The 27507-nt window shown below is 37.3% G+C and overlaps 1 protein-coding gene across 4 annotated transcripts in view; it reads right to left on the bottom strand.

Moving 5' to 3' along the window:
- Positions 1 to 27507, bottom strand: part of LOC131069783 (uncharacterized) — a 277919-nt gene that overhangs the window by 195497 nt on the left and 54915 nt on the right. For all 4 annotated transcript variants that reach the window (XM_058005336.2, XM_058005337.2, XM_058005338.2 and 1 more), the window contains exon 4: positions 12132 to 12298. In XM_058005336.2, the coding sequence (XP_057861319.1) occupies positions 12132 to 12298 (167 nt within the window). The remainder of the gene's footprint in view (positions 1 to 12131; positions 12299 to 27507) is intronic.

Genomic DNA, 27507 nt, shown 5'->3' with positions numbered 1-27507 from the left:
GATGTTCTTAGTGAGCCAATCCAAGTGACCATTGGGATCAGCCTTAGGATCAGTGGGAGCAACAATAGTTCCATCAATGTAATGAGTTAATCCTTTTTCCATTAGTTTACTCCATGCATCAATTTTCCGAGTAGCATAATTATGTGGAGTTAAAAGAGGAAACTTAGGAGAACCCATAGCAGCAAAATGAGAGAGCACAAGACACACACACACACACACACACACACACACACCCAAAAAAATGATGAATTTAGCACTTTATATGTAGTGCATGTAGAATAGACCACTTGCAAACAAAGACAAAGTGGACTTCTGATTTTGTTTTACAACTGCCCCAATAGGCTTAGAACCACAATGCAAAAGACCCAAAGTGTAGATCTATGTAATACAAGTGCCAAATTGACCAAAAAAGACCATGTGCTGAAAGTACGGTTTCCACTCAAAACCACTACAAACTAATAACAAATTATGAAAGTACACGAAAATCACGCACTGTCAAAAAAAACGACACCTGAAAAGGGATTCGTGTGAGCCCGAACGGAGTCCCGAAAGTTGCAGAAATGGGGATTGGACAGGTACAGTCACCAAAAACTGAATTTTCTAAAAAATCTGTCCACCCAAATCAGAACCACCATGTGAAAGTACATGAAAAATTAGCCCAAATCAAAAAACATTGCACTGAAAAAAGAGGTCCCGAGCTTGAGATATCGCCATTTGAAAATCGCCTATCAAACTGAAAATGCAAATGGAGAGGGGGGCAAAAATTCTCCACATATGCTGACGTCAACATTACATAAATAATATTCCCCAATCTGTAGCATATTCCTTGTGAGAATAAAAAAAATCTTTTTATTTTCTAAAAGTTTCATTTTTTTTTAAAAACTTTTAAGAAAAATTTAAAAAGAACATGTGGGGGCCATATGGGGCTTCACCCACCATATGAGGACCTCTTAAAGAGATACACAGACCTATAAAGAGGCTGCAAATTCATTTCACAATGGCCAAGAAATGAATATTTGTTGCCAAAGTAATAATACTTCGACCAAACATACAGGCCACCTCGAACAGAGAAGTCACCAAGGCCCTTCAAAATGCTAGCAGATAATATGATAGGAACGATGATGTCGTGGCACCGTACATGAGCAAAATCAAATCTCCATAGATGACCTTTATTGAAAATGAAATAGGCTTACGCTGAATACAAATGGCGCCAAAGTGAAATCAAATCGTCTGCTAATACCACGAGCCAGTTTGCATATCAAAACAATAGAGTGCATTGATCACTGTCAGACAGTGGAGTCAAGGGAGGTGGCCGAACTGAGTCTTGAGAACATAGGCCAAAAGATGTTGGCAGGGCTCATGTACTGCAGCAGCAGCTAGCAAACGATACCCTATGGTGCAAAAGAAAATGGGTGGCAGGGCCCAAACAAACCCTACAGAAAATGATTTCACATACAGTACGGTGTCGGGGGATCAATCTCCTCGTAAATTTTTATTTTTTTATTTTTTTGATAATATAAATGATTTTTACAATATTAAAAATATAAGAATTGCGAATTAAAAATAAATGAGAACTACAAAATAAATTAGTAGAAAAATATTTTAATATGTTTTTAACAAAATCGTACTGTACTATTCAAATAGGGTAAAAAATATTTCCAAAGTCCCAAAATGCAATTTTCACCAAATATAGACGAATTTATACTCAAAATTCATGAGGTCGGATCTGGTCTAGGACACCTCTATAAGATGCTTCTCCACAGATCTGCCTCTTGACCTCCTTCAAAGACGCAATAAAATCTCTCCAAAGGCTATACAATGGTGCTCCAACCGCTCTGATACCATGTGAGATTATGCTTGAAGCAACCAAGATCAAAGAGACCAATAGATAGCACAATGACAAGAGAGATAAAATACGACAAGAATAAACTGTATTCCTATCAAGATGCAAAAGAGATCAACTGGATCATCATTACATACAATGTATGATAAGCCAGCTTATAAAGGCAAGGCTAAGAGACAAGAGAGCACACAATGATGACATGTGGCTCAAGAGATGCAACGGTAGGTAGGGGTAGGTAGAAGAAATAGTAAAATATTCCACATGAGGTGGATCACCCACCAAAGGTGGAATTATCATCCCACAATAAGTGGATATGATAAAGTAACAACAAGATCACACCATAAAAGGTGAAAATTCTCCTAAATACACACTCCCAATGTATGCACATCTCCCTAAGTGTCTCATATGCAAACTACAATGGTATGCATGTACCTAAGTAAACTTAAGTAAAGTGTAATTATATCCAAGATGAATGAATAATTACACCAACAAGTATTTTGGTTGTTACAAACCCTACTTAGTGTTTAGGTGGCAAAATCTAGGCCCTCAATTCTAGTTTAATCTTGGTCGTTCATTGTAATTGAGAGCTCTATATAAGCTCAACTCATTTCATTTGTAAGGATCGATTAGAAGAGTTTAAAGAATTGTTGCTTGATGTTGTAGAAATTAATAAAATCATTGAAGTACTGGTGACTCATTGAGTTTTGAAGAATTTGCTTGTGTCTTCATCCTTTTATGAGAAGTTACTATTGAAAAGACAAAAAAAGTAGAATAGAATTTGTTTTGAGTATTTTAGATGAGTGAAAGATGTATGTGCATGATTGAAAGTGAAGCTCGTTGTTCAAACTACTAGTACTCCATCAATGGTGATGTACCTTGTGTAGTCGACTAAACTTATCTCAGCCCAAGCTTAACTTCAATTGCCATTTCGTCATTAATATGCTTCATCTTGAAGGTGTCAATGTTTGTGGTAGTGATTTGAAAATCGCCAAGCTATCCCTAGAAGATTGCAGTAGCATTGTGGAGATGTTTAAAGCATGTCAAAGCAAAGCTTAGTTGAGCTCACTTGTAATTGTCCATTGTCTTGCATTCATAGCATTAGCGTAGCATCCCTAAACCTTACTCCTTTTTTCATTTTTTAATCCAAGATCAGTAGTAATAGGAAAGAGCGATATTGCAACATCATTCGAAGAACGTCATTCCATTGAGCTTGAATTGAATCTAGCAAAGAACAACTATCTAAGTCTCCTTGCAGGTACAGCAAATACATCATACCATCCAAGCTATCCAACACGTCAAATCGAGAACCTTGGAGTCATCTCAAGTGATCCTTTTTTGCTAATCTTAAGCATTTGAGAAGTCTTTGTTCAAGAGAGGATAGAGTATTCAATACTTTATTGTATTTGATTCTGCATAAAAACGCCATCAACATGCACCCCATTTCAAGGTTTCATATGCATGTTTTGGTGAAGAAATGATTTTATAGCATGAAATCCCCCTCTAGGGAGTAGTTCCTAATTTTCCTCGGCACGTGGGATCTATTAGTGGGTTTAAATCTGCATATGTCTGGTTTTCATCCTTGCTGAGGCATTTGGGATTGTAGAAGGAACCATTGGGGTTGGAAGGTGTTTTGGAGTGAGTTGGAGGAATATTTTCAGTATTTGGTGCTTTGGGTTAAGTCATTGTTGCTGGTTGAGCTGCTGTTCAAGCCTTGAAAATGTCAAAAAATGTTATTTTTCCAGGTTTGATTATTGTATGGAACTATTTTCAGATTCCTTGTATTGTCTTAAAATGACTTATGGTGAACTTCATATTTAAGCATATTGGTGTTCATTTTTTTCTATGCAAATGCGTTCAAAGTATACATCTTATTTGGTAAATGAAATCTGAAAACAAACAATCAGCAAACCATTTCAATGGTTTCAAACCTGGTTGAGCTGCTGTTCAAGCCTTGAAAATGTCAAAAAATGTTATTTTTCCAGGTTTGATTATTGTATGGAACTATTTTCAGATTCCTTGTATTGTCTTAAAATGACTTATGGTGAACTTCATATTTAAGCATATTGGTGTTCATTTTTTTCTATGCAAATGCGTTCAAAGTATACATCTTATTTGGTAAATGAAATCTGAAAACAAACAATCAGCAAACCATTTCAATGGTTTCAAACCTTGCAAAACACTTTCAAAAAAAAATCAGATCTGCATACTACAAATAGAACTACATTTCCTCATGAACCTCTCAATTCTATAGAACTCATCATGTAAGGAAGATTTTTCCAATAGACCAATCTTTGGACCTAATAGGCAAAATGATTACCTTCCCTAAAGATCCATCTGGGACAAGCTTGGCCAATACAAAAACTCACCTGCATGTATCTGAAGATAAAAATTTTGGATTCATTGACAAGACACACTCGCAAGAATAGTACAGTTTCCTTTAATCTAGTCATAATGTTATCGAGATTCGAAACAATTAAGATAAATCTGATAAGCCCCATCACACGTGTACAAGAATTCAAGAGAGAAATTTTCTACCTTGTGCACTCTCAAACAAATTCACAATCTCAACTCCATTATAATTTAGTTCACTGAACATTGATTGCAGAGGACAATTAATTACAGATAGTAGGCACTACTTTTGAGCCAGAAATATTTGAGTTCTGACATTATAATCTCTTCTAGGTGTTTGCCCTAATGTTTTACCAACAAAAATATCTGTATCTTACAGTGGAATAGATTATTATAAACACTTCATGAGACAAGGAAAATTCCTTAAATTTTGTCAGGCTTACACATTTCAAGAATGGGGTAAATAATGGAAACAAGTAACTTTTGACTGGTCAGTGATCCTGACTCTTATTTGTTTATTGATCCCAAAAAGTTATCAAGCTTTCATTGATACATATAGTCTGGATACGGATACATCTTGTGATCCTCAAAATATTTTTTAGAAGAATATTAGTTTCTAATATATAAAGGATTGTGTGCTAAAATTCACCTTATAAAATTATTTTTTGTAAACTTCAGATGTTCTAATACATGCATGCAAATCAAAATTCTCTATTTGTTTATTGATCCAAAATCAAGCTTTCATTTATAAATATAGTCTGGATAGGGATACATCTTGTGATCCTCAAAATGTATTTTAGAAATATATTTGTTTCTCATATATAAAGGGTTGTGTGCTGAGATTTGCATTCTGAAATTATTTTTTCTAAACTTCAAATGTTCTAATACATGAATGCAAATCAAAATTACACCATGGGAAAAATGAAGAATCAAAATTATACAGAATATAGTGTAAGAAAAAGTACACCATTAACATGTCGAGAGTGTATCAAAATTAGACAGACACTTGCTGTACAGAATCAATTAGTACAAATCAATAGGGTTAAAATCCAAGAAACAGAACTGGTCATCCAGCCAACAAGATTAACATTATGGTGTACGTGCTACAATAGAATTATTACACTGAACCTCACTAAAGAACTAAAAAGATATTACTTTAATCAATAAGTTCCACACAAAGATCATGTAAGGAATGTAATTATTTCCCGGCAAATAAGATGACTGGCAGCTACCTAATCTTAGTTCTAGAATATCTTTTCGTCCTAGAAATGTCCTTTCCATCACAAGGATTCCTAAAACCTATACACCTTATTGGTGTTCCATTTTTAAAGAAATATGAAACATGACCCTTGTTATCAATCTTATCTTAAATAATGATATAGACATGGCTACTTGGAAATCACATATTCCAATTTCCAGGTACATGCACTTTCTCTGGACAAAGGACAAGTTGGATTGAAGATAACTGAAGCATGATGAAAACTTATTATATTAAATCAATAATTCCAATCAAACAAAATTTTAAAAGAGATCTTATCATTCTCATACAGATAAACTAAAGGAAAGCTAACTTATCTTAGCATTAAACTATCTTTGCAAATCAGGAATGCCCTTTCCATTACAACAGTGGCTAAAAACCCACACATCTTATTAATGTGTTTATTCATAAGACATAAGAAACATAATCTTCATTTGCATGCTTTCCTTTGGGAAAGATTTAAAGATCAGTGTATGGAAATTACACGTTAAAGTTTCCATGAGAGTCTTCTAGAAAGTAACTCCACTTTGCTTGGTACTCCAAAAAACCCTGTTTCCAAGTTATTTCTCCTAAAGAAGAATAGAATTGTGTTCTGTCTACAATTTCTCTCTTCAACCAACATGGATTAATATCAGACAGTATGCAAATGTTGTCAAATCATTCCATTTAAGAGTGGAGAGATACAACATTTTGCAGATTATTTCCCAACATGTAATTGTAGACTATATGTGATATAATCCTACGCCATGTTGATAACCTCCATTTGGACAAACTTAAAATAACTCTTATATTGAATAATCAGATGTGAACATTGCCTATTAATCAGATGGATTAAAAAAAAGAAAATATGCATCAAGAAGCTTGAACAACATGTTCCAAAAATGAAAACATCTCCCCTTCCCAAAATGATTTGACCTCCAAGCTACTGAAAACATATGTTCATATGTTTAGCAAGTACAGAGAATATTGGCATTAAATTAGGATCAGTCTATTTAGAATTGAATTTGGCGTTCCATTTTCAAACAACCTAATGCGTAAATGATTTTGTATCTTGATTCCAAGTATCTTTTGTATACACCTAATTTTTTCTTTACTAACACTTGTCTCATAAGTTCAATGCATTAATCAACACGAGCATAAGTTCATGCATATGTGAATCAGCTTTGGGTACTTTGTGAGAGATGTATCATCATCTGTCATCCTTCATCATATCAACTTGAGTTGCCAGAAAATAGTAGGAGCCACCACGTGTTTCATGTTTCATACCTCAAAAGAGCACTTGGAGAACAAGGGGATGCATTTCCAAGATGGTAGAGGGCAAGATGACTTTTTCAAAGATAGAGAAATATAAAGATATAAATAATTTCAAATATTCTTATGATAAGAATCTAAGACATTCACCATATCCATTGTATAACCACATGAAACATTAGAGCTGAATTGAGAATTCACACGAGTAAATATACAAATCAACAAAATTGAAATTTTCGATTTCTAATTGTTTAAGTTTTTATTACCAATGTGCATGCACTACAAAACGAAAAGGCCAAAAGAGTATAATGACAAAATATTAAAAAGTAAAAAAAGTAAAGTTTGAAGCAAAAAGACAACAAAAAAAACTAAGAAAAAAGGAAAAAAGAATAAGTTATAAATATAAACAAAAAATTATAAGGGAAGGAAAATAAAATTCTTTTTACACGTCATTATTAAAGGAGAAAAATGATAAGGTAGAAAGGCAAACTGGATGAAAATGAAGAAACAATTAGGAAAACAAAAGTAACTGGCAATAATACTTACCAAGGAAATAATAAGCAAGGGCATAAAGTAAGAAAATATACAAGCTCAAAAACATTTTAGAGGTAAAGGCATTCAAAGATAAATTGATTTTGGTGCTTTTGATTTCAGAGCAGCATAACTTTAATCTCAGACCTGCATATACATTTTGGAATTCCTTGAGATATCACAGTAGCATAAGTTTTCGATCTGCATAGCTTTATTTTGGAGCAGCATAAAATATTTTGGGACCCACATAAATTGATTTCAGAGCTAAAAAATATTAGCAATGTTAGTTTTTTATTGTTTTATCGGAGGTGATTTTGATTTTAACTTTTCTCGGTGGGGACAGCTGGCCATTCCAGGGACATTCAGAGGATCTCTTTGACCTGCCCAGCTGTCCCGGGGACAGCCTGCTATCACTGCCATTTCTGCGCGTATTTTCAAAACATTTCTTGAACAACCTGGGGTTATGGGGCAGCCTGCAGACACTTTTGTAAGATTCCGAACTGAAATCTTATTCAATCTGCTGATTTTGTTTCCGATTCTGTCTTTGGCCAGCAAAGGGGTTTTGTTTGATTTTTGTTTTGTTTTTGATGTTTTTCTGTTTTTTTTTGTGTTTTGGACTTTGAATGAATATTGAATGCAAAAAATGCAAGGAAATAAATTGACTGAAAAATAATTCCAAAATTCTGAATTTTACAACAGCAAACTATAATTCCCAATAAGAATGCTTCTTTCACCAAGAAGAGACAAATATCATACCAGGAGTCCAATGCCTAGCCTGGAAGTGTACTTTTATTGATGGGTCTCACAAAATGACAATATGGTGACATCCAGGTTGTGACAATACCTCCAATGAGGTTTATTTGCATCCACTAGAATTATCAAAAACAATTATTGAAGAATTAAGTAAATTTGCTACCAGTTTTACCAAGCTCCCAGGCAAAACCACTGAATTTTCCCTGTGATCCTCAAAGAATTGCTCACACTGCTCATATAAGCTTGAGAAAGTCTGATAAAACAATTTATTTGCTGATTGCTAACACTACCAATGGATTTCCTTCAATTTTCAAACCCTTATTGCTGCTAATTTATTTCATCAACCCTACTGATGACATCATGATGGTACGGCCAGCATAGGAGGACCACATGGGGCTTGAAAATGATATTTTCTGCCCTCAATTACCTCCAATAACTGATCCTTGTTGTAGCAGGTCTGTAAATGATGATAAAGACTGAATTTTAAAGTCCAAATAGGAATTATGAGTGAATTCCTTTGAAATATGGCCTGGGGTTTCGTCCAAGCTTGCCTAAAATTGAAGAGTTTTCATTCTCCAACACTTGAATCCTGTTGATCTGACCTCAGAGCTGTAATTTCCCTGAAGAGAGATGAAAAATGAACAAATAGAATGCCAAATGATTGTCGTACACATTCCTTTATGCTTCTCCCAAACTCAACGCCCAAATTAGGGCTCCAATATGCCAAGATGTCAAAGAATATTCTCTCAACTTGGGCGCCTAGCTAGAGGGTTATAATCATCATTGATGGGGCCACTTTTTAATTAAAGTTTATTCACCTTTTTGCCTAGATAGGTGTGCATAAGGGGTAACCTTTATATTTATCATTGACAACTTAATTAACCCCTTTCATAAAGTTACTTTATAAAATATGTCTAATTTTAGAAAAAGTAACTTTATAATGAAATATTACAAAGTTTACATAATATAAGCTCACCAAGGCCAAGAAAATAAATAAGTATAAATCCCCTTGGTCAGCCAATCATCTCCTAACCTGTAAATTTGTCTACGGAGATGGCTAATAGGCAAATCCATGCTCCTAACTAGCAACTAGTGGAGAGGAGGCATTACAATTTCCAAGGCGCCCTTGCATCCCCTGTATGGGGACACATGTAAAAAGGCAAGAAACGTGTCCTCGTATTTCCTTGACACACAAATATTGTCACATTTTATTGAAGTCATATAGGTTATCTGTAATATCCCCCTTAATTTTTTTTTATTTTTTACACAACAAGACTCACCCATTGAGGTTTGAATAATCAAACTTGCACAGAAAGGAAATGTTGAAAGTAAACCTTTCACTTTCTGATCACCGAGAGCCCAGTATGGGAGGGTGAGAGCATACGGTGTCAAGGGGATCATTAGCTCAAATAACTGTTGGAAATGAAATCTCAAATACAATACTGGGCAGCAAGCCAACCCCTTTTGCTTATCCAGCAGATGTAAGAACTTCTACAGCAGTATGGGTGCAACTAGCCAATTAGAAGATTACAAACTGAAAGAACAACAACCATTCGGCCACTTATGCAGCGGGAGGACTAGAAATGAAATAGCAATCAACTCAATCGCTTATTCAGCGGGAGGACAGTGTTACAATAGATAAGAAGGCGGCAAGCCAGCCTCTTCCACTTATGCAGTGGGACAAAGAGCAACAATCCAAGTATAAAGCTCTTAGTACTACTAATCAGCTTTACAATGCAAAAATGGATTACAAAATAACTAGAATCACTGTCCAAACTAGGCGGCAAGGCCAGCCTCTTCCACTTATGCAATGGGACTAAGAGAGTTCAAAATAAATTGTTGTTATTACTACTAACCAGCATTACAATATGATTCATCATGGATATTCAAATGCCAAAACACAAACTAACAGCTGCAACTTATTACCAAGACTCTTCACACCACACCAATAGACTCACATCCCTGAAAAGCAGCTTCAACCCCAAAAAAACTAAATCTGATATGAATGAACAGCAGACTGGAAATACAGAACAGCAACATTAAAATCCTCACAAACACTTCTAAATCACTCCCCACACACTCAAATTATCTCTAAACACACTCCAAAGGCCCTAGGCTTAAAGCGACTAAGGCTACAATGAGAAAATGGCACCAACAAATCAGAATCAACATAAAACACAACCCCAAACACCTCCCAGCAAAGACGATTACAGCTGAAAGGTTCGACTTGCTATATAAAATCCAATACCCCAAGATATTCAATAAAAACTTACAGGATGAATCGCCCAAGGTATAGGAAATGAATGAGCAAGTACCCAGAATGATCTGACACACGAACTGATAGTTATGAACTAAAACATGCTACAGCCACAGCAAACTAAAAATCCACACAACACTCCAGAATCAAAAAACTAATACAAAAATCTGCAACATTATCTTCAATCCACTCCTTTGAATGAAGAGCAGTATTTGGCTCGACTAGTTGTTGTATTGCAAGCAAGAAATCAAGCTATGGCTAGGAGGTAAGCGTTCCCCGAAGCTTTCACTCTGCATTTTGATAGCATTTCGCTATAAACATGTTCTTGGATAGTCCCAAATGAAGGCCAAGGCACATATTTATAACTTCCTCCTCAAGTCGAACTTCTTTTCCCTCCAATATGGGATTAAACAACCACATTCCAATTTCCTTAATTTGAATTTCATTTCATTTCTCCAAATTCACCCATTACTTGGTGGCAAATACACTTTATAAAAAATACATTGATAAAGTGTATTATGGCGTTTAAAGAATAAAGTGAATTATATCATAAAATTGTCTTGTTTTTCCGGCTAAGGTGTCCGCCTTGCCTTAACAATAATTCACTTATAAAATATTTTCCTCAACCAAAAATCGCCCACATCTAATTAAGGAAATGACTTAGATATCAATATAACTTAAGCAATCCTTTTTAAATAAATCGTCCAACCTTTGCCTTAAGTTATAATTTAATTTAAAAACACCATTTTTTCATTAAATACTAAACCTGCCAAAACAAACTCCAAGGATATGGGGAAACAAGCTGAGAGAATTGCCCTGCCAGAAATAGTCACTGAACTGAGCTAAAGAACCCTTGCCAAGAATAACACCAAATATGCTGGAAGACCAACTACTCAAACTGACCTATCGGAAATAGCCATTTGAACAAACCTGTTGACATCCTACTAAAAATAGTACTTACTAAAAATAGCATACTGCTAAAAATAGTAAGTGTTTCCAAAGTGATTTTAACCACATTCTGAGCAGCCGTCGCACTTACTAAAAATAGTAAGTCCGGAAAAAGTCTTCGGATTCGTTTGCATGTCACACCCTCGCGAGGCTCTTTGAAAACCCAGAAAAAGCTAGAAAAATAAGTTATCATCGCCCCCACTTCTAAAAATAGTAAGTTCAGAAAAGTCCTCGAATTCAGTTGCATGTCACACCATCGAGAAGCTCTCTGAAAACCCAGAAGGAATCCAGAATCAGAACTATAAAATTCCAACATGCAAGCCACCAAAACTGCCAAAGCATCCTCCTAGAAAATAGGAAACCCTAATTCTGCCTCTGACTGACCAACGGGTCTCAGAATTGGCCAACAGACCCCAAAACAAACTAGAGCAGAAAAGGGAACATTGCATTATCATATTTTACTGGTGCTTTGAGGCCAAAGCCTTTCCAACAAAAAAGGGCTTGTTAAATACCTGATTAATCAAAATTATTATTAATTTTCATTACCAATAGACATGACATATTGACCTTTTCATTCAATCTCACCTCTCAGATTAAATATAAAATAGAATTAAATTTACTTATATTGTTTTTGGCTGGTCACCACAACAGTCATTTTTTGTTCAACGATCACTAAAATCATTATTTATTCGTTATGATCAGCAGTGACTGTTCATTTTGTTTACAAAAATTTGGTGCACGAGAAAACAGACCTAAGCACCACTTGGCTTATTATACAGCTTAATATGTTTGTAGCTATAACTATTTGTAATTTTGTAAAGCTTCCAAAATAATCTTTTTAAAGTTCCTTTTCTCTGTAGTGATGGTAATGCAGAAATTATATAGTATGCATTTTTGCCAGTGTTCATAATAATAAGAATCTGAACGACTTATGTACTAACCCCAGCAGATGCAACTCTCAGTTCTAAGTCACGGTTGTAGTGCTCATACAAATACTGTCCTAACTCAATACCATCCTTTCCCTCTAACTTCAAGCGTGACAAGCAGAGCCATACGTGAAGCATTAGTAATGCAAAAGCTGTTCGAAAACACTTCTCCAAGCTGAATGCTGCAAACATCAGAACAGAACTTAGTTATAATTGTAATAGCAATAGTTTGAAGGAAAGCACATAAACCAATACAGACTTATATCTCAAATGAAGACGCCAATGGTTCATCCTTTCATGTAAAATTTAAACAATGAAGAAAATGTGCTGAAAGCTAGATAAGAATTTGGATGCTCCAAATGCTGTCTTTCCAAATGAAGTTAAAACTTTAAAAAAAACACTTTCTTTTTGGTATGTAGAAAGGCATCATATTGATCAAAGTAGAAAGCCAATAATTAATATGGATGTTATAATATAATAATAGTATCAATAACACGAGTGATGATGAGTTAGAAAACTTGAAAAGAAAGAATATAACCTAGGTAACGTGTTTGTAGATTGTAAGTTCCTGTGAATAAACTTCATAATAAGCTGGCACTTTAGAACTAAATTCTCCTCTTGAAACTAATAATTGTCAGAAATTCATATAAACTAATACACAAAGAAGTATGATAGAAATGGAAGTGAACATAGAAGATAGAAATGTAATTACTAATTATGCATTATTATGAGATGCATTTGACAATATTAATCAGAACTACTTTCAACTTTCTAAGAATTTGACATGCACAACAAAGTTACCATCCCAAAAGAGATTGGGGGCGTTCATTGAGAAGCAAATTAAACATCAAGCTTGACTACAAACAGCTGATAGCACATGTCTATTGGTAATATGAGAAAAAAAAAAACTCATAGCTTTCAATCATAAGATTGGTTGCAATCTCTTGGTGCCAATACCACAATTTTAATTTCATTGGAGTTTGGCATCATCCAAGGTGGGTGTAAGTCTCCAAAAAATTTCTCAACGACCTATTTGACTGTAAAGGAGTCGGAAGAAGATGATGACAAATCTCAAAACTCACGGATGGATATAACTGCAATTATTTGTAGATAAACGATGAATGTGCCAGTTGGGAATGAACAGCCACTAATAATTACAAGACCAATGTACATCAGTTTAGAAGAGAAAAGTGTCATGGGAGCACAAAAACTGTGCAACAATTGGAAAAGTGTGTTTAACATTAAATAACTACCAAGGCAGATTAGCTGATTTTAGTAGATGTGCCTGATTTGCTTGGCATGTTGTATACAAGCATTAAAGAAAAAGCAAGGTGAAAGATAGCCAGTTAGCTCGGAATGCTAATTAACAAAATCTATGTCTGGCTGTGGTATAAAAGATTAAAAACACACTTCAAGTATCTTTACAAATTTTAATAGATGACTGGAACCAAGGCGCAGGTGTGAATCATTTGCATATAATACTCAGATTGCACATATTAGACATGCAAGAGGGGTGGTTGACAAATCTATAATATGTAATTTGTAATTAAACATCTGAATTTGTTATTAGGTGAGTTGAAAGGTTCTAATTATGGTATACTAGGCTACCAAACCCACCCAAGTTCTCTGCTATATATAAACTATTTGAGGTAGTACAAATTAACTCATTTAAGTCTTTCATTATTATTTCTTCTGCACTTTTTAGTGCCATGGTATTGTAGAAGTTGATTATTCAACCCCACAACCCAAGAATCATCTACAAGCACACCACCTATCAAATAGAGAAATTAAGGATAATTTGCACAACACAGTTTAAGAATTTTGAATTGATTGCGAAATTAGATATGTTACAAATGAATGAATGAATCCTTATGAAAGGATGAAAGCAACCCTAGGCTAAACCCTAAAGAAAGATTAAATTAGCTAGTGCCAAGTGTCACAATCATAATGACCGAAACAACTTAAGGTCTTATAAGCCTAATTGAAAAAATGCGAAAAAGTGCCTAAGTTTAGCTTAAGTGAATAAAGTAATTAAAGGCCTTAATTAATTAATAATTAGATAATGTCCTAATTACTCCAACACCCCTCTTTAGATTAATTTAGGGATAAGCTAAAGAGCTAATGATGGATGCAAAGATGCAAGCATGAATGGGTCTTGGCAACAAACGCCTAATTAGGTAGCCATGTACAAACTAATGCAATTCTCACAAATGGAGAAAAAGGCAAACAACACAGTGGGAGAAAACTCTTCTCCAAAAGAGAGAGAAAGAAATAAAAAAGAGTACAAGTGACTAAGAATGAACAACTACAAATGTCCCCCCAAGTACTGAATCAGTCACATAGGTACAATCAAGATCCCCCCCCCATAGGAGAGAAAAGAAGAGACAATGTATCCCCCCCATAAGAGAGAAGCTCAAATGTCAAAGATGAAGGCTTGAGGATGAATGCCAATGAAGATCCAAGAGCCGCAAACCACATTCCTCCTATTGGGAAGAAACAAATCCAACGGCGAAGGTAGAAGAAACTCCATGAAAAGAGATGGAAGGAATAGTCTCATGATATGTGCTATAGAAGACTGCTCAACTGTCCACATGGCTAAATTAAAATATGCTAAATCAACTGAAGAAAATCCAAACAATTGTGAAGATACTCGATAAACAACCAGTTAAAATTTTATGTCATCCTTAAGCCATTGGTTATAATTGGTCTCAGACATCCTCAATGGTTTAAACCCCCCTCAGCCACTCTAAACCCCAAAAGGCCTAAACCCTAGGCACCATGACCTATTTGTTCTCCAGCCATAATTCTAATTTTTAGTTGACTTGCTCAATCGGTTAAATCACTTATGTTGACCAACCGGAGGCCACTTAATCGTTCTCAAAACCAGACACTCTTTACACGCTACCGGTTGCCTTGCCCTATTTGCCATCCTATCGGCACTGATAAGACCCTCAAAACTATCTACCCGATACCGGTATGTCTCCCCGATGAGACCTAGCCACCAAGCCTTATGTTATGTTCCATCAGTATTGATGAGACTCAAAATTTGTCTCCCTAAAATGATAAAGTCTCTCTAATGATCTAACCTCAGGGCGGTATGTCCATTTCCATTGGTATCGATAAGACCTCAAGACATGTATCTCCGAAGTGCCAAAGTCTCACCAACCAAGTCTACAAGTGACATCATCAACATAAAGGGGATCCTCCGCCACATGTTCTTTGGCGTCAATGAGATTCAAAATGGTCTCTTCAAGATGTCAATGTCTCCTCAACATGGCATACACTATTAGCATCGATCAACAAGGGGACGGTCTCTTTGATGCCATCGAGTATCATCAATGGTTCAACTCAGGGAGGTGGTAGGGCTGACAACTATATGTGCTGACAGGGAACTGAAATGGGGCCATTTCATTGGCCCGATGAACTTCAATACTGACAATGACCAAGTGGAGATATCTTATTGGTCCAAATTCTTAACTTACTAACTCAAGTGCCTTATCCGCAATCAAAGAGACTCTTTTTTGGTCTCTCTGACCCAACGATCGCAATGGTTTTTATTGAGGCTCCTTGTTCGATCTTGATCATTTGTCTAACAATGAAGGTTCAGATCAACGGCAATGTTTTAATCGCTCGATATGTGGACACCTATGATGCATCCCAATCGCTCATTTTCGCGCAAAGACCAAATCCAATGGTCCACATTCAAACTAGATAGACATTTCAAATTCAAATCGCTACCTGAAATAGTTGTCGACTAGCAGGTTGATAATTAATTCTAGTGTTCCACGGAAACGTGTATCCCTCCCTTAGGCCTACATTTCCAAGACAAGGACGTCTCCAAGACAGGGAGACGGGGACATGGCCTCTCCCACTGTCCCGCCACCACCACCGGTGCTCTGCCGGAGATGCGGATACGTCTCAACGTCTCCAAGGAGCCTTGGAGATGTCTTGGCATCTCCAAGATTCCTTGGGAGATGTCGCAACGTCTCCGAGACTCCTTGGGAAACACCAAGAAGTCTCTCGAGGTGCGGGGAGACGCCCAAGATTCTCTCATCCACCAACAGAAAAAAGCATTTTAAATTTTAATTTCTTTAAATATGAGCGAATTTTGGGGGTTGGGAGTAACCCTAATTTGACGTGCGCCCCACCCCTTCCCCCAATGCAACACAAAACCAGCAAATTTAGTGATTTCATTCACATTTCTAAGTCTGATTTTTTTCCAGCAAGCTGAAGAGGAGAAAAAAGTTGGAGAAGTCTGATTGAAGGAGTGAAATGAGTGAATGCAAGTGTGAGAGGAGTGAGAAGGAGCAAGAAGAAGAGAAGGAAGAGAATTCTACAACATTTTGGAGAGATTTTTCAGGCACAAGGTAGGTTTTTTCTTCTTTTTTGTTCATTTGATTTTCTGACTTTCAAATTTTTGGTTTTTAAACTCATTTTTTTTTTATTCATTTCAAAACCAAATTAGATGTTGAATCTTAAGGGTGAAATGGTGAATGAATCATTCATAATTTTGCCCTCAAGATTCAACATCAAATTTAAAATTTTGTTTTCAAAATTGAAATTTCAAATTTATTATTTGTTAAACAAGGCTGAATTTATTTTTATTTTGTGAAATGCAATGTGACTATCACAATGACCTCCCATGACATGAGTGAGGATGAGATGGAAATCCATTCTCATAGCGGAAATGATTCAAATTTTGAACCTGAGGCTGAGGGGGTTGACAATGGGGCTGATCCTGGAGCCCAATCTAGTTCCATGGCGAGCACACCAACTAGTATAGGTTGCCCTTCAGAGTTGTTGGCACAGTATGCTAGGGGTCTTTATGATCCTAAATCTCCTCTAAAACAGTTTGCTTCAAAAATTCAAGGCACATCGAGTATAGGTGGGGGAACAAGGAAGTGGCAATGCAACATTTGTGGGCTAACATGGTTTGGTAGCATCACTAGAGTGAATGCACACTTCCTTTTTTGGAGAGGAAAAGGTGTGGATCCATGTAAGTTCTTGGAAACCTAAAAATATAGAATACAGAATTGAGATGAACAAGCTTTGGGGCATTCCAAATGATAGAGCAGTTGCAGTCCCTACTACTATGTCTGCTAGGGCATCCCTTCGGCAGAACCAACAAGTGCAACATACTTCTTCTCATACATTGCAGACGAGAGGAATGATGTATATAACTTCATCCGCTTCCACTTCTAGTGCCATGCCCCAATCACGAGAGGCTAAGGGAACAAGGAAATGCAAGATGCAAAGTAACCCCATAACTGATATGTTTAATGTGCAGCTGAAGGATGAAATAGATGAGTCCATTGGCAGATTCTTCATTGCCAATGGCATCCCATTTCATGTTACTCAATATCCTTATCATAGGGAGATGATGTCTAAGGTGGAAAAGGGAGGACTATCATATGTGCCACCAGGTGAGACGAAATTGAGGACCACAATCTTGGATAAGAGCTATTCCAAGACCAATATTTTGATGGAGAAGATGAAGGCATGTTGGATGGCCTCCAGGTGGAGCATAGTTATGGATGGGTGGATGGACATTAGGCATTGTCCACTCATCAACATCATGGTCACATGTGCAAAGGGCCCATAGTTTCTCAAAGCAATTGATTGTACAGGGCATCGCAAAGATGCTGATTTCCAGTTTGAGGTCCTCAGGGAGGCTATTGAGGGGGTTGGGCCACAAAATGTGGTCCAAGTAGTGACAGATACAACCCATGTGTGTAGAGCAACAGGGAAACTTATTGAGGCAGCCTATAGACATATTTGGTGTACTCCATGTTGTGTGCATGTCATGAACAATGCACTCTAGGACATGTGGAAGACTGATTGGATTAGAGGAGTGGTCAGCGATGAGAGAGATGTGCAAATGTTTATCTACAACCACCACACTTCACATGCACTCTTCAAGACCTTTGCGAAGGAGTTCTTGAAACCAAATGAGACCAGATATGCATCCTATTTCATTCTCTTGGAGAAAACGATTGAGTTGCAAGAGGCATTGCAACTCATGGTTATAACAATAGAGTGGAATAGGTGGGTCGAGGCCAAGACAAAGTAGGGGAGAAGGGTGAAGGCAATAGTGAAGAGTGATGTGTTTTGGACTGATGCAAAATACATTGTCTCCATCATTTCTCCTGCATTCCGGGTCATTACATATGGGGATGGGGACACACCTAACCTTGGAGAGGTGTATGAATGCATTGATTGTATGCTTCACCAGATGAGAGTTGTCGTGCGAGTGAAGGACCCCACTCTAGCATTCTACAATGAGCACATTCGACCAATCCTTCAGCGCGGATGGGACAAGCTCAACACTCCTTTACATATGGTTGCCTATGCCTTGAATCCTAAGTGGTACAAGGCTAGACCGAGTAGACTTACACCAATTCAGGATGATGAAGTGAATGTGAGGTTCTTTAGGTGCATAGAGAAGATGTACGTTGCTAGAGATGCCGGCAAAATTCACACTGAGTGGACAATATTTGCCACTCTTAAGGGTTATTCAAATGCGGCAAAGACGGATATAGAAACTATGGCACAAGAGGACCCACTTTTGTGGTGCAATTGTCATGGTCAGAAATCTTTGACAAACACTCTAGCTATCCATATGCTACTCCAAGTTTCTAGTTCTTCAGCTGTTGAGAGGAATTGGTCTACATATAGCTTCATCCACTCTCTTAAGAGGAATAGACTTACCTCTAAGAGAGTAGAGAAGCTTGTGGCCGTACATAGTGCTTTGCGTCTCATTGAGCGCAAGACACTTGTGTACAAGGAGAGTCCAGCAACCCGATGGGATGTAGGGCCAGAAGAGCAAGCACAAATTGATGAGGATGATCCTACCACTTCAAATTCAGGGCTAGTTAGTGTTAGCTTGAGGGATCTTGACCGTGGGGAGTCCAACAATTCTAGTGATGAGGAGTTTGCAAATGATTAGAGGCCTCCCTTCACTACATTTTGAGTTTTGACATTTTGGCATTTTGACATTTTTTCTTTTGTTATGCTATTGCTATTTGTTGCTCATTGTAATGATATATCATGTAATCATCTTTATAGACTTTGTCATATCCGATATTCATATGTTCGATATAATAGAAATCTCCAATTTGACAATTTCATTTGTCAAATTTTATTTAGCACTTAGCATTCAAGAAATCTTCATATTTAGATTTAGTATTTCAATTTTGCTATTTTACTATTTTATAATTTTACTAATTTCCTATAAATAATTTCATTTGAAATGAAATTCTTATACTATTATACATTTTTTCACAACTAGTTTTTCAAGTACTATAAGTATATGTATAAGTATATCAGCACCACCACCCCACCACCCCCCTATCGCCGTCCCCAAAATTAGGCCCTTTGTCCCCCCATCCCTGAAACCCGTCCCCGCGTCCTCCCGTCACCAACGGCCGTGTAACACTAATTAATTCTAACCTCGTTCACGACCCAGATCGGATCAGATCTTATATCAATTACCTCCAAACTATGCAGGACAATTTCAACTACCTTTGTCGAACCTCTTCAAGGCTTTCCATGCCCATTTACTGTTCGCAGAGGACCTTCCTGTCCTGACAGAAAATGTTATACACCATCCCTGTGACAGAGCGTGTCCTGCCTACATCGACTGCAACAATGCCTCTCTTCGTCTTTCTCTGCTTGAATGGATCTGTTCCAGCACAAAAGCAATCAAATCTTTCAATTTGATCCATGTATTTTCATTCTTTCTGTAGCCAAACCCTAATAGGTTAGGGTTTTTGAATTCAACACCCAATCAAAGTTATGCTTGCACCATAAAGGCAATAATGTAAAAAAAAAATTCAGCACTCTTCCTCTTTTTCTCTAATGGAAATCACTTCTGTAACTATAATTTTGCCTTGCCTTCATATCAATAAACTTATCTATTTTACCATATCTTTGCTTTCAAGTACCTTGTGTGTATAACCTCACCTTTATACTTGCAACTTCTCTTTCTCTGTTTTTGGATCGCAAATTATGTTAAGTGTTCTTATGTGCATTGATTGCGGATATATTTCAATCCCTTCCAGCATCCCATTAAGTTTTGACTTCTTTTCCTCCTTAGAGACAAAGTAAAGAGAGAGGATTGTGTATGTCCGGGTAGCTTTCATAAATGTTTGGTGCAATTATGGGCAAGGGAAGACAAATTCTAGTCTTTGTGCATCACCTCCATTTACTTTTTGCACTTATTTTCCCTTTTCCTCCGCAAGTCACTAGAATAGGTTTAGAAATATGCTTTACAAGTGTAGGGTTAGTTCAACACTGCACCTTGATTGGAAAGGAAGTCGGCCTTGTCCAGAGATTCAACCTCACATGTCAAGGTCCCACACTTGGAGGTTGTTTCTATATTTCACAAGGTTGTCTAAGTTGATAGCTCAGACAAAGGTGCAAACTTTTGTGACAACAATTTCTGGTAGGCCCGGTGGGGCATTACATCAAGTTGTTGGTTAGATGGTGCTAGGTAAAGAATTCCAACACTCATGTTAAGGAACTAGAGCTATTCTTAGTATACCGACCTAGAAGAGATTCATTTCCAAGCACTTGGCAACTCTCTATTCACATCTTGGTTCTCTGACCAGACCTACCATTTTCAAGCCCAACATTCAAATGAGGTCATATTCTAGAGCTATTTTTCAGTATTCAAAACTTTCATTTTCAAACTCTAGAAGAAGGAAACGTAGATCTTCCTTATCACCAGTTAGGGGGATTCGAGTTGGAGTTAACCACTCCCCTAGATCTCATTCTACTCCACCTATTAGATCATCACAACCTAGGGTTCGAACCACTTAGTTAAATAGACCATTATTCCATATGGCTCACCCTAGAAATCAGACTTTTGCTACCTTTAATGGAGGAAGTCCCCTTATTTTAGCTCAAAAACATGATATACCTATAGCTGCATTAAAAAGTATAACTGATTTCACTTGTGAAACCTCCATTACACCAGTGGAACACATTCAAGAGATTGCAAATATCTCCAGTGTCCATGATATTACACAGGATGATATGGCCGTTAGGCTATTAGCCTTGTCATTGAAAGAAAAAACCTTGCAATGGTACAGAGAATTACCTCATAACTCCATCCACAATTGGGATGAATTAGATGAGAAATTATTCAAACGCTTTGAGGATAAAAGTGATCACCTATCACTTGTAGAGCAATTAACTACCATCAAAAGAGCACCTCATCAGCTCATAGATGATTTCAAAAGACATGGGATAGAGTCCCTCTTTTGGTTAAGCCAACTTCAAACCATGCCTTTGTATACTTCCTAAAGGCTCTTAATAGTGATATCGCTGTTATGATTCAATCAATGGGTGGGGATTCCTTACCAAATGCTTATGATATAACCATAAGGGCAGAGAATTGTTTAGCACAGGCTGGTAAGATAGCCTCAAGGCCTCCAATGCCTTTATTTCCAAAGTTTCCAGCTCCTTAGCCCACTTTGGCCCCCATCCCAGTAGTTGTTCCACTTGCAAGCCAGACCCCTACACCCTCTACATCCTCGAATGAATTTGATGAGATTAAAAATATGCTATGCAGTCTAAGCAATGAAGTGGTAGCAATGAAAAGGCAGCAAGCTCAAAGTAGTAGACAGTATCAAGCGCAAAACCCTATCAGCAGAATAGACCCTCTTTTCAAGGGCAAAACCAATGGAATAACCCAAAACCTTTGAATGATGTGGGTTATCAAGCTGCAAATAATTCAAAAGCACTTGTTCCAGTGCATAATAACTATGCTCAAGAGCAAGATTGGTGCTTTCCATGCAATCAGCCTCATAGTCAAATTGAATGTCAAAATGGAGAGCTTTCTCAAGCTCTAGTTGCTCAAAATGAATCAACGACCTCTGGACAGCAATATGGGCACAATCAATCCAGTGTTGGCAATCACAATCATGCGCAAGGGGATTCAAAATTTGTCAATTGGCAAAAGTCAGATTTTTGTGTTGTTAACCAGTCAAGCAATGATGTTGTGGCACATAGGACTAGATCAAAGAAGAGGGCTGTACAAAATAGTACACCTTCCGTGATGTCTCAAGCTTCAACTTCTCATGCCGCCACACACATCTCGACCCTAAAAACATCAAACAAGGTTGCTGCTCCAAATCAAAATCAAAATACAAATTCAAGGAGCAAGAAGCCAAAGGGGCCTAGTGTTGCTCCTATGTCAAAGACAAACCTTGTTGTTGCTAAAGGCCCCTCAAAGCCAGTGAATGTTCCTTTCAACATTGTGGAACAAATGAAGAAGGCCAATCTCAATGTATCCATGTGGGATGCTCCCTACATTCCATCTCAGAGAGATTTACCTTAGGAGGCATTAAAAGACATCAATCAACAAGAGGGAGCAGCAATGACAAGCAAGACTCCAGCTTCTACTAGCTTAGCACAACCCAAGGAGGAAGAAAATTCAAGCAAAACCAATAAGCCACCTCCTTTCTATCTCTCTATAATAATAGGAAGTGATTTAGTTCACAGTTGAATGATAGAATCAAGAGTCAGTAGCTCAATCATGCCTAAGAAGGTAGCTGATCTACTTGGTATACAATATGAACCTGTGACTAAAGGGGTTGTCCAATTAGATGGCACTTCAATTAAAACAATAGGGGTGATAAAAGATTTGGAATTGACCTTGCATGCTTGCCCTAGTTGCAGCGTTTTGCAAGATATTTTAGTCATAGACCTCCCTGCTTTCTTTGCCATCTACTTATCCAAATACTTCACAGCCAATGTAGGTGGGTACTTGTCCTCGGATTGGTCCCACATGTTATTTAGAACTAGATATGGCACAATGGTTGTCATTAAAGTAGAGCCTATTACGAATGATCATATTGAACCCTATACTCCTAGTCCTATAATTATGAACTGCACTTTACATGATGAAGAGGATGAGTGTATAATCCGCGAGCCTACTACTCTCCTAGAGGAAGTTCCTGATTTTCTATTAGATGAATGGGCTAATACCTTTCGTTTGGATTCAAGTGGTGAAGCTAAAGAGACCAGCCTTAGCACATATTGCATTCATGAGGAGGATACTCCTATTCCAAATCTCACCAAAGTACAAAAAGATCCAAAGGGATTATGAAGCATGTTTTTTGACAGTTCGAGAAACAAGCACGGTGCAGGTGTCGGTATGATGCTCATTTCAAATAATGGGGAGAAATATTACATTTCATTCAGAGTTCATTTCAGTTGCACTAATAATGTAGCTGAGTATGAAGCCTTGATCCAAGGTCTCCAAATGGCATAACGAAGGAAAATCAAAAGATCTAATGGTCTTTGGAGACAGTGAGCTGGTTGTTAATCAAAACCAAGCTCAAAGCATAACAAAGAACAACCTTCTCAAGTCATATAAACATCGAGTTTGGGACTTGATTGAAGGATTTGAGGCCTTCAACATTCGAAGTGTTCCTAGAAGCACGAAGAAACATGCTCATAAAATTGCAGCAGTTGGTGCACAATATGACATACCAGCACATATTGTGAATGTAAAAGAACAACATATCAGGCTTGTTGTGAGGCCTGTTGTCCTAGAAAACCAAGCAAATTGGCAAGTATTTGATTCAGATCAGCAGATTGTCAATTTCTTACAAGATGAAGCGGAGTTCTTCGCTAAAAATCAGTCTACACTACAAGACCAATACAGAGATTGAATCATGCAGCTCAAGTCCAATAAGTTTCCTAAAGGTTTAGTTACCTTGGAAGGCATCTTCAATTCAGATTATCAAGTAAAGAATAAAGGCATGAACTTAGTTGCAAAAAAGGGTGATTACAAGCCAATCAACATTGTTGTTGAGAAAACACTCAACTTGGGAAAGGTATGCTCCAAAACTGAACAACACATATTTGTCGATCTTTGTCAAGAATATAGCGATGCAGTTGCTTGGACCTATGAAGATCTAAAAGGATGGCCCAAATTACTATAGAATTAGACCCTAATGCAAAACCAGTTAGACAAAAACAAAGGCCTGTCAATCCCAAGATAGAACCCTTAATGAAGAAAGAACTAACTAAGCTCATAGAGGCTAATATAATACTTCTTATCAAGCGTTCTTCATAAGTAGCAAACATTGTGCCTATAAGAAAGAAGAACGGGGAAATTAGATTATGTGTAGGCTTAATAAATCTTAATAGGGCCTCCTTGAAAGACCATTATCCCCTACCATCTATGGAACAAATTCTATCAAAGGTTAGTGGCTCTAAATGATTTTCATTCTTGGATGGGTATTCAAGTTACAATCAGGTTTTAGTCCAAGAATTAGACCAATATAAGACTGCATTCACTACTAAATAGGGCACTTATGCCTATTGTAAAATGCCATTTGGTCTAACTAATGCAGGGGCTACATTTCAAACGGCAATGGATGTCTTTTAAGGTTGTATTAGCAAAATTTGTGCTAGTATATCTCGATTATGTAACTGTTTACTCAAAGCGTGCAGCTAATCATTTTGATCATCTGAGACAAGTGTTTGAAAATTGAAGAGAATATGGTGTCTCTTTAAAACCCAAGCAAATGTGTGTTTGGCACTGATCAAGGAAAGTTGTTAGGACACATTGTATCAAAGAATGGCTTGGCCATAGATCCAGAAAGAGTGGAAGCTATTATTTCTCCTCCACTCCCTAATCACAAGAAAGGATTGGAGAGTTTCCTTGGTAGGATCAATTTTGTGAGAAGGTGCATACTCAACCTTGCAGCCATGGTAAAACCTCTCACAGCCATGTTAAAAACAATTTAGTATTCAAATCGACCAAGGAAAGGAGAGATAGTTTTGAACAAATCAAGCAAGCAATTGGACAAGCTCCTACTCTTGTCAATCCTAATTATAAAAAGGATTTTATCCTCTATACTCTAGGAGGAGATTCAAGTATATCAGCTGTCCTAACGCAGCTGAATGATGAAAATTTAGAGCAGCACATTGCCTTTTTCAGCCAAGGGATCAAAGAGTATGAACTTAGGTATAGTTACGTTGAGAAGCAAGTCCTCACTGTTATAAGGGCATTAAAAAGGTTTAGACGTATGCTGTCCAACAACAAGATCCAGCTATTAGTTCCTCATGCAAGTGTTAAAGACTTCCTTTTGAACAAGGATATTAGTGAACAAAGAGCTGGATGGGTCACAAAGGTCATTGAATATGACCTAGATATAAAAATCACTAAACTTATAAGAGGGAGGGGCCTATGTGAACAATTTGTTTCATCGTTCGAAGCTCAAACAAAGGCTGCCCTTGTGCTACAAGAAGAAGAACAACAAGCCAACAATAATGATAGGCAGATCAGCTGGATAGAAGACATGACTACCTTCTTGAGAGAAGGTAAATATCCTCAAGGTCTTGATAGAACAAAAAGAAGACGATTTAGACTACAGTCCATTCCCTATGTTTTAGTGGATGGCACTCTTTTCAAGAAAGGCCATAATGGTGTTTTACTAAGGTGCATAATAGAAGATCGGGTCAGCAGACTACTGAAAAAATTTCATGATGGCTCCTTGGGTGGCCATTTTTTTGCAAGGACCGCGACAATAAAGAAAATGAGGGCTGGCTATTATTGGCCGACCCTATTCAAAGATTCATATAAATGGGTAGTGTGACAAGTGTGCCTTCTTCTCAGGTAAACAAAGATTAGTTGCCCTCCTCCTTCATCCTATTCAAACAGCCCAACCGTTTGCACAATGGGGATTAGACTTCATTGGACCCATCAATCCTCCATCAAGTGGTGGTCATAAATGGATTTGGACAACCACGGATTACTTCACAAGATGGATAGAAGCAGTAGCATTGAGAGATGCTACTGAGCCTTCAATTCTTGATTTTCTTGACGGTATTGTGACAAGGTTTGGCACTCCTTCCACCATCATTTCAAACAATGCCAAGCTGTTCATTAGGGCCCAAATCAATTCATGGGTTATTAAGCAAGGTACCTATCTAAAGACCTCATCAAACTACCATCTCCAAGGCGATAGCTTGGCTGAGGCCTTGTTGATGTGTGTTTTAGGCACATAACATTACAGAATAAATTACCAAGATAATTTACCCTCTCTTGAACAAAATCACCTCAGATGCTAAGAATGAGATCAACTAAAATGATTCCAAGGTTTCTACATGTCAGGTCTTAACAAGTGGGTAACTCAATAGTCGATGTGAATTGTTGTGTTCACTTGGGGACTTACGCGAATGTTTCGATTATCATGAACGATGCGGAATAGGTGTGCTGACAACTTAATATTTATCAATATGGTTCTGGATTTACTTCTTACTAAAAAATGAGCAAAAGGAATAGGGTTCGGGAAGTATATTCTAAACCTAGGAATGTAGGAAATGATGAATGGATTTAGTGGAATCAAACTCGGCAAGGTCTCACAATCAGGTATTGACACAAGCTTAGTGCAATCGTCTAAGGTATACTTAAAGATTTTCAGGCTATCACCATCAAACGATGACACCATTCAAGTTGATGCTTGTCAAGGGACGCGTAATAGTTGAAGTTAAGCTTACTTAAAATTCCAGTTGACCACATAAGGTGCACTTACCAGCAACAAGAGGCTAGTGGTATGGATTAAGGATTCCACACAAATGAATTCAACAAATCTTCCAATCAATCTAACATACATGAAAATAAATTCTAATCTAACTTGGAGGAATTGAGAACCATGAATGCAAAGAGAACATTTGAAAAGCAAAATCACCAACAATTGAACAATGATTAGGATTCAAATAGCTGCAGCATATACCAACAATTCTACAAAAACTCTCGCTCACAAATGAGAGACAAGGAGGCATATATAAAGTCTCTTACAAAATGGATGGCCCAGATTGATCTAAGATCAACAGTCAAGATCATGCCAACAAAACCCTAGAATTGCCCTAATTAGGGTTACATCAAAAATGGTGCCACCAACATATGGCCCAATGAAAAGATACCTAGTCATCAAATAGAGAATCTTCTAGAAGATTCCTCCCTGCATCTCTCTCTCTCTCTCCTAGCATACTCCAAGAATCTAGCCAATACTGAATCAAACTCCTCCATGTAAATGCTAGGCAAGGTATCCTGTTGTAAATCAATCACGTCCAGTGAATCCGAGCAGGCATTCAAAGTATTCTCCCATTTTGGCATGAGCTTCTGCGAACTATGAACATGAATCAACAAAGAGACCAAGTCATCTATCTGACTCTTCTTCAAAGAGTCCAACTAGCAAAAATACATAAATTCCATCTTGTCTCTTAATTCGGCTAAGTGTAAACCACTAGCATCACTAACATCAACACCCAATAATTCCTCAATCGAGGCAAGGGTCTTCATCTGAATGTCCTGAATTAATCCTTCCATCTCCATACAACTCGACTGGGCGTTCTCATAAGTTGATTT

This window comes from Cryptomeria japonica, chromosome 5, assembly GCF_030272615.1.
Source record: "Cryptomeria japonica chromosome 5, Sugi_1.0, whole genome shotgun sequence".
NCBI lineage: Eukaryota > Viridiplantae > Streptophyta > Pinopsida > Cupressales > Cupressaceae > Cryptomeria > Cryptomeria japonica.
This window is presented reverse-complemented; position numbering and strand designations above follow the sequence as displayed.